This window comes from Nannobrachium achirus, assembly GCF_963921795.1.
Source record: "Nannobrachium achirus genome assembly, chromosome: 23".
In the NCBI taxonomy this organism is placed as follows: domain Eukaryota; kingdom Metazoa; phylum Chordata; class Actinopteri; order Myctophiformes; family Myctophidae; genus Nannobrachium; species Nannobrachium achirus.
Window position 1 is genome coordinate 37733192 of NC_137830.1, and position 12675 is coordinate 37745866.

A 12675-nucleotide genomic window follows, 5' to 3' on the forward strand; every position below is an offset into this window, starting at 1 on the left:
TAAAGTCACAACCAGTTATACATCTTGCCCGGCTTTGTGTTCTTCAATAAGAAGCCTTTTTATCCGATCGTTTTCTGTTTTCCCATGCATTTCCGGGCCTATTTTGGCAAGGCCACGCCCACATCTCAGTGTTGAATAGATGGCGTTGGTGCGCATGGGGAACGCCAGGAAACGCACGGGAAAACACAAAGCGATCAGATAAAAAGGCTTCTTATTAAAGAACACAATGCCGGCCAGTAATTATACAATGCCGGCCAAGATTTATAACTCGTTGTGACTTTATAAAGCACTTTGTTTGTGAAATTCGAATGCTTGTGTAGTTTGTATAGGCGAATCAATTCGCGTCCGCCAACCGAGGTGAATCCTCATCCATGACGGTCGTACGTCAGATTATCAACGACCGTCATGTTTCAGGGGCAGGGCTACTAGTAATGACGTTTGGTTTTGCGCAGCTACAGCGATCATTACGGGACACGAACACGTACTACAGCTGCGACCCGGGGGTTGCGGCTTTCTGTCTTCCTGACTGCATTTCTTTCAAACTAGAAAATAAGGAATGTGATGCACGCATTCCACCCCCGGAGTCCGGATCCATCGCAGTGTGTTATAAACAATGTTGCATGGATAGATCTTTGAAGGTCTTTAGTAGCAGCAGTAGCAGTAGTTTTACAGTGAGTGAACCAGCCTGGTAACTATCTGTTTATAACGGTAGTGAACCAGTATGGCTGCTAGAAAACGCAGCCACCCGCGCATGGAGGGAGTCCCGGAGGAGGAGGAGGAGGAGGACGGGGTGCTCTCCTCCTCCCAGCCCCAGCACAAGCACGCTAAAGGCGGACACAACGGCAAGAGACACATCGCTGCCCTGGTGCTGGCCAGGGGGGGAAGCAAGGGCATTCCCCTGAAGAACATCAAGATGCTGGCCGGTGTCCCCCTCATCGGATGGGTGCTGAGGGCTGCTGTGGACTCCAAGATGTTCGACAGGTTAGCACTTAATTTACTGGATTATTACACATTACATTATTATTGCATTGTAAGTTTAACTTTAACAGAACGTGACTGTGAGTGTGAGGGGATTGATTTTAAATTCCAACAATGCACACACGGAATCCTGTTTAAAAACACGTAGGCCTGCCCTGCCTACATTATTATAGGCTCAGAAAGCCCACAGTTTGGATTCCAGGAAGTGGTCGATTACATTTGTTGCAGTCTGTTAACAGGGGTGTCGCACCAAATTCTGGGCCCTGGGTACAAGCATTCACTGTGGGCCCCCTGCCCCCTCATGTTCTTCATAGGGGGAGGGGGTTTAACCCATTTAGACTGGGAACGCATTATTTATTACGCATTATTTTGTGCTTTAACTATTGAAAAATAGCAGATCTACCACGCTGCGAGCTTGTAGATTGTGAAACTTTGTGCAAGTCTTTGAATTTTTTAAATCCTTCTAAGATTGAAAAAACTATCTTTCTATGTCAGTGGTGCTCAAACTTTTTCATGTGAAGGACCCCCAAAATGATATGTATTTGGCCACGGACCCCCATCTCAAAATATTTAGTTCCAGGGGCAAAATTTGAGTTACAAATGCATTGTTCGCTTAAAAATTGTTCACTGCATCGTTACTGTCTGGACCCACACATGAACACACTGCTTAATGTACTTCACCATTTCCTAACTTTAATGTGCTCATAATTAATTAGTTGTATTGCTAAAAATCCATTCATTAAAATACATATGTTTCATAGTGTGTGGGTGTCAACGGACCACGAAGAGATAGAGAAGGTAGCCAAGGCCTGGGGAGCCAAGGTCCACCGTAGGAGCCCTGAAGTGTCCAGAGACTCCTCCAGTTCACTGGAGACCATTCAGGAGTTTGTCAGGCTCAATCCAGGTACAGTATGTGCACACAGAGACACACACACACACACACACACACACACACACACACACACACAGACACACACACACACACACACACACACACACACGTGCGCGCACGCTTAAAACCTTTCCATTTCAAAGATCCCCAAATTATTATGGTTCCGGTTCCCAAGCGGCCGCTCTACCTCCTCCTGAGCCACTGCAGAGCCCCTTCTGAAAATAATGTGTGAGAGACAGTGACCCCCTAACAAGATTAGGGTTGTTAAAATGTTTAAAATTAATAAATACAAAGCAGATCTGAGCAATTCTCTGCTATATCTATCTATAGGGGTAAAGTATTTTGGTAGAGTGTTTTCTGCTCGTGTTTCAGTCCGAGTGTATCAAAGGGTGCTTTCGTAAATGCGCACCGGGTGTGTGCTCAGTGTAGTGAGTGCCTAAACCCCACCCTAATCCTAACCCTAACCTCAGTAAAATTATGCCTAAACCCAACCCTAACCCTAACCTCAGTAAAACTATGCCTAAACCTAACCCTAACCAGACCCAGTGCGCATTTCCGAACGCACCCTTTGATACACTCGGACTGAAACACCAGCAGAAAACACTCTCCCAAAGTATTTTAAGTGGTTTTGATGCTATATTAACTAATTTGCTGGGGACAGCCTGGAACCCCCTCAAGGACCTCTGGGTGTCCCTGGACCCCTCTAGCTGGATTTCAACTGAACCACTGCTACTTTTCAACTGAACCACAAATATTCTCTCTCTCTCTCTCTCTCTCTCTCTCTCTCTGATGCCATGCCATTCCATTAAACTGGTTTGGCATCTGATGAGCTAGACCTCACCTCTTAACTCATCTAGTGCCAAAACCGAACATTTTCGGTTTAAAAAAACGTATTAAGAAATACAAAAACCGAACATGTTCGGTTTTTTTTTTTTTTTTTTTTTTTTTTGGAAAAATCACATTTTGATCTTTAATCTGACAAAGATCCGTTGTTTTGCGATGTTGTCCATGTGCCTAGGACATCCAGTGAGCAAGTGATCACTTAGAATCCTATATCATTTATCAAGGATAACTGCCCATTTCTCTGCCTTTTATTGTATATTATACAAATGTATGGTTGATTTCTGTGGTGCACGCAGCACAGCACGGCTTTCGGCTCTGACAGCCAGAGGTGTCAATTTGGTATGAGAGGTGTCAATTGGGTATGGCAAGTTATGGCAGCTGCCATCCCTTGGCTACAGGGGAAATAATAAAATGTACTTTTCATTGTGTCTGTTGCTAAGGTATGGCAACATGACTGTTGTCTTGCATGCGCATGAGGGCACGCAACCGTGCATGCAAGACACCAGTCATGTTGCCATACCTTAGCTTTTGCTGAACTGACGCCACTGTGGCAGCAGCAGCCCCCACCCCTGGGCACTGCGTGTGAACAGATTGCTTGTTGAAGAACCAAGGCGTCGTGCTCGTGTTCGCCGGTCACTGAGGTTAGGGTTGGGCCAACTTGGGGGTTAGGGTTAGTTTTATGTGTCGGAATACCTGCCCGTAGTTGGCTGCGGACCCCCGGAATTTTGCTCGTCTGTGGATTTCACGATCAGCTCGGATATCATCTACGCTACGGCCGTTGAAGCTGGTTCCTCACGCATGCATATGGATACAGTCAGGTACACTACTAAACATTAGGGTTGTTAAAATGTTTAAAATTAATAAATACAAAGCAGATCTGAGCAATTCTCTGCTATATCTATCTATAGGGGTAAAGTATTTTGGTAGAGTGTTTTCTGCTCGTGTTTCAGTCCGAGTGTATCAAAGGGTGCTTTCGTAAATGCGCACCGGGTGTGTGCTCAGTGTAGTGAGTGCCTAAACCCCACCCTAATCCTAACCCTAACCTCAGTAAAATTATGCCTAAACCCAACCCTAACCCTAACCTCAGTAAAACTATGCCTAAACCTAACCCTAACCAGACCCAGTGCGCATTTCCGAACGCACCCTTTGATACACTCGGACTGAAACACCAGCAGAAAACACTCTCCCAAAGTATTTTAAGTGGTTTTGATGCTATATTAACTAATTTGCTGGGGACAGCCTGGAACCCCCTCAAGGACCTCTGGGTGTCCCTGGACCCCTCTAGCTGGATTTCAACTGAACCACTGCTACTTTTCAACTGAACCACAAATATTCTCTCTCTCTCTCTCTCTCTCTCTCTCTCTCTGATGCCATGCCATTCCATTAAACTGGTTTGGCATCTGATGAGCTAGACCTCACCTCTTAACTCATCTAGTGCCAAAACCGAACATTTTCGGTTTAAAAAAACGTATTAAGAAATACAAAAACCGAACATGTTCGGTTTTTTTTTTTTTTTTTTTTTTTTTGGAAAAATCACATTTTGATCTTTAATCTGACAAAGATCCGTTGTTTTGCGATGTTGTCCATGTGCCTAGGACATCCAGTGAGCAAGTGATCACTTAGAATCCTATATCATTTATCAAGGATAACTGCCCATTTCTCTGCCTTTTATTGTATATTATACAAATGTATGGTTGATTTCTGTGGTGCACGCAGCACAGCACGGCTTTCGGCTCTGACAGCCAGAGGTGTCAATTTGGTATGAGAGGTGTCAATTGGGTATGGCAAGTTATGGCAGCTGCCATCCCTTGGCTACAGGGGAAATAATAAAATGTACTTTTCATTGTGTCTGTTGCTAAGGTATGGCAACATGACTGTTGTCTTGCATGCGCATGAGGGCACGCAACCGTGCATGCAAGACACCAGTCATGTTGCCATACCTTAGCTTTTGCTGAACTGACGCCACTGTGGCAGCAGCAGCCCCCACCCCTGGGCACTGCGTGTGAACAGATTGCTTGTTGAAGAACCAAGGCGTCGTGCTCGTGTTCGCCGGTCACTGAGGTTAGGGTTGGGCCAACTTGGGGGTTAGGGTTAGTTTTATGTGTCGGAATACCTGCCCGTAGTTGGCTGCGGACCCCCGGAATTTTGCTCGTCTGTGGATTTCACGATCAGCTCGGATATCATCTACGCTACGGCCGTTGAAGCTGGTTCCTCACGCATGCATATGGATACAGTCAGGTACACTACTAAACACAAGTGGGTTTCTAACTGACTGAATGTAGAAGGAGGATGGATCGCACAGTGGCAAGAGTTGATGTTTTCTTTATTCTTGCATTTGCATGGATGAGAAACAAACGTTTCGACTGTAAGCCTTCTTCAGTGTGTGCTTCTTCACTGTGTGCGATCCATTCTCCTCCTACATGTTGATCTAAAGGGAGCGCGGTGGTAACCAAAAAGTTTACTAACTGACTGAATAGCATAATAATCATTGTAGCACAGCACTGCACGCTGTTATCGCTAACGCTATGGACCAGAGCTATTGAGACTATTGATCCTGTTGAATTCAATCGCACGTTTTTTTTATACAAACTTGTATAAAAACCGCATGGTTGACGAGGGTCAAGTATCGCGTCAACCTAGCTATTCTTTTTATTCTAACTGTATTAGACAATGACTATAGACTATGAATGTGATGACATTCATTCAAAGACAAAATAGATTGTTTGTCATGACTATGTCCTGAGACGTAATATGTTCATCTGACTGCTAGGTGGCAGCATCGTTGTTTTTTTGCTTTTGTTGTTTTTACACTTCTCAAGGCAATGAAGGCATGAACATGCAGGCTGTATATGCCGATCATTATATATATTTTTTTGAATAGGGGGCAGGTATTTATAAGAATTTATTCTTCTGCTTGCTCCTTTTCGTTCATGTGTGTGTACTGTAAAATATTGAAATTCTGAGTATAAATATAATATAACTGTAATGTACACTACATGTGCGAAACAAAAATAAATGAAATGAAATGAAATGTTCAAACCCCTAGCCTACGTGGTTCACCCGTCCCCTCCCGCCCCTCCCCCCCTGGCTGGCAGGGGGGTTTGATTGATTGATTGATTGAAGACTTTATTAGAAGTTTGCATAGGAAAAGGTACAGTTTCATGACGGTACAGTTCACTGGTGATCCATGAAAAGCCTAAGCTTATTTCCACTGGAAACCATTGAAGTATCTCATATAACATTGAATGACAGACAAATAGAACACAGGGGAACGTGAAATGATCCGTTCACTGAAATGAACGAGATTGCCTATCACTAACACAACGTGAGCTTGTAGATCTGCTATTTTGGCTTTGTCAGAACTAAGTAGCAGGGGCTGCATAGCTCAGGGGTGGAGAAACCGTTATTAGAACACGAAGGGTTCCCGAAGGGTTCCCAGTTCGAATCCGGGTTCCCCCTGAGTTAATGTCGAAGAGTCCTTGGGCAAGACTCTGAACCCCTAGTTGCTCCTGGTTTTGATTGATTGATTGAAGACTTTATTTGAAGTTTGCCTTGAGTAGGTTGGGCCTTCACTGCCTTGCATGGTTTCCTCTGCCACCGGTGTATGAATGTGTGCGTGAATGGGTGAATGTAATGCACAATCTATATAAAAGCGCTTTGGATAAAATCGCTATATAAATGCACCATTTACCATTTAGTAGCCTCGCGCAACGCGTTGTGAGCTTGTAGAAAATATCATTGATCAATCTTGTAAAATAGCCGATCTACAAGCTCGCGCCGCGACGCGTTGTGAGCTTGTAGACCTGAAAATGGTAAAGGCAGCCCCAGCCTTGAAGCCTCAAAAGTCTAGTATCTCCCCCAGATCACAAAAGATGTCTCTTTGGTCTAGTGGTTAAGTTATTGGACTTTCGCGTGGGAGACCTGGGTACGAAGCCGGGTGGGGAAGTTCAGATCATCTCCGTTACATATATATATATATATACACAGGGTGCACTTTTCGAACAAATGGTATAATCTTTCTTTTCCTCAAAATGCATTTACACTCAGCAACCACTGTTATTCATACACTGAATTCTCAAAGCCCAGTGTAATGAGCTTGAGTTACTGAGTACTCTTCCACCTTTTAAAGTACTCCTCACGCCGCCCGGAACCCTTCCCAGGTCCTAAGCCCAAGAAGTTACCGGATCTTTTTAAAATGAAACACTGTCACTACACCTTTAAGTTCACAAACAATTTCCCATTTGTGTAAACCTATGTAGGTGTACTAAGTTCACAAACAGTTTTAATAACCTTCCTTGCTTGTGTAAACCTACTATTACACATATACATATACATATTTAACACTAACATAAATACACTTCTCTGAATGAAAGCTGAGCTATCAATGAGACCCTCTTTAACTGGTGAATATTATTACTTTCTACAGCGACTATTTATTTTAGAGACCAAGATATGCACCTTACTTTAGAAATGTAGACCTTAGGTCTGAATGGAGAATGCAAAACCACAAAGACAGTGTAAAGTGTGAGTCTGAACTTGTAGCTTCTCTCGCCAAGGGCTCGGGAGAGACGCAGCTCAACTTATTAGCACAAACCGTCCAGAGTGAACATCAGTTCATCCGGTTAGGGGTTTTGGAGATTTGTGCTTTATCTGTCAAGCTCGCCCACCAGCTCAGCACGCGCTGAGTTGGCTTCTGATAGGGTGAAAAGACTTTTAACCTAATACTCTTGTTGAATCTTACCAAAAGTCTCAATCAGTCCCACAGCCAGGAGATGGTTTCGAGTGCTTGAAGGTGTTCAAAACCTTCCTCCCATGAGTGCAGCCTTCCCCGTAGGGAAGGAGAGAAAGTCAAACCTTTAAAAAGTTGTTAACTCTTGAAAATGAATTCAGACAGACACCAAGCAAAAGTGAATAAAAAGCTTTAGTGAAATAAAAACAGTTACAAATTATAAGCTCACCAATACAGAAATTGGCGATGAAAATTAACAAAAGAAGTACTATATAAGTACTCAACTAAACAGAGTCAAACTCTCTCTAAGTAGAGGAACAAGTGGTGCAGAAATTGCACTAAGTACAAACAGGTCCATCCCCGACCCCTAACGGGCCGGGGATAGCTGCAACAACTCAACTAAAAAAACAACTCAGACAGAACAGGAGACACGAAGCAGTCTCCTTTATACAGTAGTCCGTTGCAGTCACAGTGACGTGATTTACACACAGAACATATTTTAGCACACACACGTTGTCACGCATCTGTGCACGTACATGCCCTCTCATGCACAGCCTGACGCAATGGAGACGGTCAAGGTGAGGCTAGGACTCCCCTATTCATTCGAGATTGGGGAGTGTCCGCCCTAGTCTCAGAAGTCTCTGGGAAACACGCTCTCCCCCAGGATGTCATATCTCTTATCTCGGATAAGAGATAACAGCACGGCCCGAACGTTAGGGAGGGACGGGCACCTGTCTCACTCACGCTCAGTCCCAGGTTGGTTTCCCAGACAGAGAGCGTCTTGTAGATGCAGCTGTGTTGGCAGTGTGCCAAGGCATACTTTCGTGCTTGTGAGAATGTCCCATGTTTGTTGCAAACACACATTACATACAGTATATGAGAAAAACAGCAGCTCTTTTGACTAAAAACCTACTTCTCATGTATTATAAAATGATGAGAACTTTTCTACACAAACAACAATGTATATATGCATTTTATACTACTAAACCAAGTATTTCAATATATATTTATGCCCTTTTTCCACACTAACATATAAGGATTATATCAGGACATAACTTTACTTGGCTTCTTCTTCTAGCGGCGAGAAGTGTAGTGTCGTTTCTCCTTTCGCTTCCCACTCTTGCCCTCCTGGGGGGCAGAGGTCACAGGTGGAGTGGGAGCTGGGGCTGGAGCTGGCTGGGGGCAGCCTGGGTTTGGATATAGGGGTTGTATTGCTTGCATTGGATAATATGCAAGTTGTGGCATGCCCACGGGCACCTGGGCAACTGGTGGAGATGGAGGTGGCGGCATGGCTTGGCGGTCAGCCTTGTCAGCAACAGCAGGAGTTGGAGATGGCTGTCTCTCTGATCCCACAGACCCTCTGCGCTTCTCCTGGTGCTGACGGTCCTTGTGGCGGTTGTCATGCTGGTACGGCTTGAAGGGCCTGGGTGCCACTTTCTTGGGGTCCCGGGCCGGAGCCCCAGGGCCCCTAACACCCCCTTTGGCACCCTGGCTCCCCTCTCGTGCTTTCGCCTCAATGGCAGCTGCGACAGCATCAGATGGGTATATGGCAGGATCTCGGTAGGCATCCCGGATTCCTGTTTGTCCATTCTCCCATTTTCCTCGAACTATGCGAGTTCCCAAAATGGCTTCCAGGCAACCAAAGCGATTCTGCCCTGATCCCTGAGTTTCAATGGTGGCCCACACTTGGCCCGCCTGGTAACGCAGAGAACTCACCATCACCCTGTAGATGGTTACACATGCAGGCACGATAGAGCGCCAGTTGTCTCCTATCAGGCGGGAATAGTTCACCAATCTCTTGATGGAGTGGCCTTTCAGTAACACGTAGTCTTCCCAAGTAGGTGTCAGGAACGGCTCTCTGTTGGACAGGTGTCCTCGTCTGATGCCCGCGATCTGCTCCCAAACTTGAGGAACCTTCAGGGCATCGTCGTTGATCTTGTTGCCTTTGATGCCATATAGCTGCATCCTGGGCATCTCGTAGTCTTCATCGTCAGCGAGGTCCCCCAGAAGTGAGGGAAACACCACCTTCCAGACAGCACCCGCAATGGGCACAGAGGACTCCGCTGGTTGATCCACTGGAGCCGGGGTGGAGGCACCACTCCGATCTTCCTCTGGGAGATATCCAGAGATCTGGTTCTCCGGGTGTTTGCTATTATGCAAATCAATAATGTGCTCATCTGGACAGGCTGGGCAGCCGCTGACACAGCCTGGACAGCCTGTATCTCCAGAGTTATTAGCAAGAAGATTGTCATCATCCATGTCGTCCAGGCAAATGGAGATGATCTGCTCTTGTCCTTCGCTGGCCATGTCTAGGTCGTCGTCAGGTTCCAATTCTCCACAAAGAATAGGAAGGTTTGAGAAGTGTCCCATATGATGGTCAGCAGACGTTTGTGACGAGAGCTTGCCTGAGGAGCTCCTTATATGCAGAGCCTCAGGCCATAGCTCCTCCCTAGGGAGGGGGTGCCCCTCCCTCCGGGTTCCTCCTCTCTCTTCCCACGGGAAATATATCTCCCGTTGAGAGATAAGAGATAAGAGCTCATTAGTGCCGGCCAGCTGTGTTGAGGTGTCACCCTAGTTCAAGGCCACCTTGTCTAGCTGGATGCATGAACACAGAGCAGCTTTGTCAGCAGTGTGCAAAAGCATGTATTTCTCTCTCTATGCAGTACAAATAGTGCATATGGATTAAAAGGACAGGGGGCCATATTCTTGGGGTCACAGTCAGGACCCCTAACACCCCCTCTGGCATTTGCATTCGGCCAGGGCAATGCCCAACCATGAGCAAGAACATCTGACCACAGCTTCAGCGGCCATAACAGGATAGGCTGCCAGGACGATGCAGTCCATACAGGACGTAGCACCGCGGGCAAACCAATGCTCAACATCCCCTGGGCCCCTCCTTGGGGCCAAAGGTAAAGGCCTCGCCACCAGGGCGAATGAGAGGCTTGCATGAAGCCTTCCCTGGCCAACTTCACCACACCATAGGATACGCCTAACCAGGCGCTGGCACTCTTTCCAACTCCACTGTCCCCAGTTGGAGGGGACCGTCCTGGCGCTACACAGATCAACACTTCATGTCTGGCAACTCCAAGGCAAAGGGCATCTCCTTACGAGAACCAACAGTTACCTGCCCCATGCCTGGCGTAACCTCTCCATTCCTAACTAGGGGTTTACAACCCGAAGCTTCGGCCATTTCTCAGTGCTCACCTGGTCTTGCGAACTTGGTCAATATGTACTATTACCGAGTTCTCCAACCTAAGCTGAGCCGATGTGGGCTCGCCCCGCCGACCGCTCCCGAGGGAGCGTTGTCTGCGGCGGTGGGATTGGCGGAGTCCATGCCCAAATAACTTAGGTTGGTCGCAAAGTCGTTATAATATTATTAGATGTTCTCAACTGCTATTTTATCTAGTTCCTGATGGAGATACCGATTACTGGCCGTCTGCTGCGCTTACAGACCTCCACTTCACTCTGTTCAAAATCTCCGACGCTCTGGGGAGTTTTGTGAATAAAGACACTTAAGCCTTGATAATATTAACTATCCTTTACTTCCGTAGTAAATAACTATATTCCAAGGGTCTCTCGGCTATTCTTTATGTGGCAGTGGACACGAATTTAATTAATCAATTACTAATCAATAATCAATAATCAATCAATATCCACCCAGGGACGCCATGTAATGAGCTTGAGTTACTGAGTACTCTTCCACCTTTTAAAGTACTCCTCACGCCGCCCGGAACCCTTCCCAGGTCCTAAGCCCAAGAAGTTACCGGATCTTTTTAAAATGAAACACTGTCACTACACCTTTAAGTTCACAAACAATTTCCCATTTGTGTAAACCTATGTAGGTGTACTAAGTTCACAAACAGTTTTAATAACCTTCCTTGCTTGTGTAAACCTACTATTACACATATACATATACATATTTAACACTAACATAAATACACTTCTCTGAATGAAAGCTGAGCTATCAATGAGACCCTCTTTAACTGGTGAATATTATTACTTTCTACAGCGACTATTTATTTTAGAGACCAAGATATGCACCTTACTTTAGAAATGTAGACCTTAGGTCTGAATGGAGAATGCAAAACCACAAAGACAGTGTAAAGTGTGAGTCTGAACTTGTAGCTTCTCTCGCCAAGGGCTCGGGAGAGACGCAGCTCAACTTATTAGCACAAACCGTCCAGAGTGAACATCAGTTCATCCGGTTAGGGGTTTTGGAGATTTGTGCTTTATCTGTCAAGCTCGCCCACCAGCTCAGCACGCGCTGAGTTGGCTTCTGATAGGGTGAAAAGACTTTTAACCTAATACTCTTGTTGAATCTTACCAAAAGTCTCAATCAGTCCCACAGCCAGGAGATGGTTTCGAGTGCTTGAAGGTGTTCAAAACCTTCCTCCCATGAGTGCAGCCTTCCCCGTAGGGAAGGAGAGAAAGTCAAACCTTTAAAAAGTTGTTAACTCTTGAAAATGAATTCAGACAGACACCAAGCAAAAGTGAATAAAAAGCTTTAGTGAAATAAAAACAGTTACAAATTATAAGCTCACCAATACAGAAATTGGCGATGAAAATTAACAAAAGAAGTACTATATAAGTACTCAACTAAACAGAGTCAAACTCTCTCTAAGTAGAGGAACAAGTGGTGCAGAAATTGCACTAAGTACAAACAGGTCCATCCCCGACCCCTAACGGGCCGGGGATAGCTGCAACAACTCAACTAAAAAAACAACTCAGACAGAACAGGAGACACGAAGCAGTCTCCTTTATACAGTAGTCCGTTGCAGTCACAGTGACGTGATTTACACACAGAACATATTTTAGCACACACACGTTGTCACGCATCTGCAGCAAGAGCCGCTGATACAAACGACCTACGGCCTGGTCGCGACTTAGGCCACGACTTGGAGGTCGTAGGTCCCGGTTCTGGAGGTTTTGCGCGATCTCGGTCGTAATTCAGCGACCTGGGAAGTCCGCGATCGAAACTCTACGCTTGCTAAGGGAAGGGACGAGAGTTTAGAAACTCTACGCTTGCTAAGGGAAGGAGCGCCGCGATCGAAACTCTACGCTTGCTAAGGGAAGGGACGCGAGTTTAGAAACTCTACGCTTGCTAAGGGAAGGAGCGCTCGTTTTCAACAGCGTCGGCAGGTTAGCTACTCAGTGTCGGCAGGTTAGGGTTAGGGTTAGGGTTAGGGTTAGGGTTAGGGTTAGAGTTGGGGTTAGGGTTAAGGTTAGGGTTAGA

At 45.8% G+C, this 12675-nt stretch overlaps 1 protein-coding gene across 1 annotated transcript in view; it reads left to right on the forward strand.

The window, feature by feature from the left end:
* The first annotated feature begins 505 nt into the window (after positions 1-505).
* LOC308308692 (N-acylneuraminate cytidylyltransferase-like) overlaps positions 506-12675 on the forward strand; it is a 24359-nt gene continuing 12189 nt past the window's right edge. Inside the window, exons 1-2 of the mRNA XM_080754137.1 lie at positions 506-981; positions 1740-1882. Coding sequence (XP_080610263.1) covers positions 722-981; positions 1740-1882 — 403 coding nt within the window. The 5' untranslated portion in view covers positions 506-721. The remainder of the gene's footprint in view (positions 982-1739; positions 1883-12675) is intronic.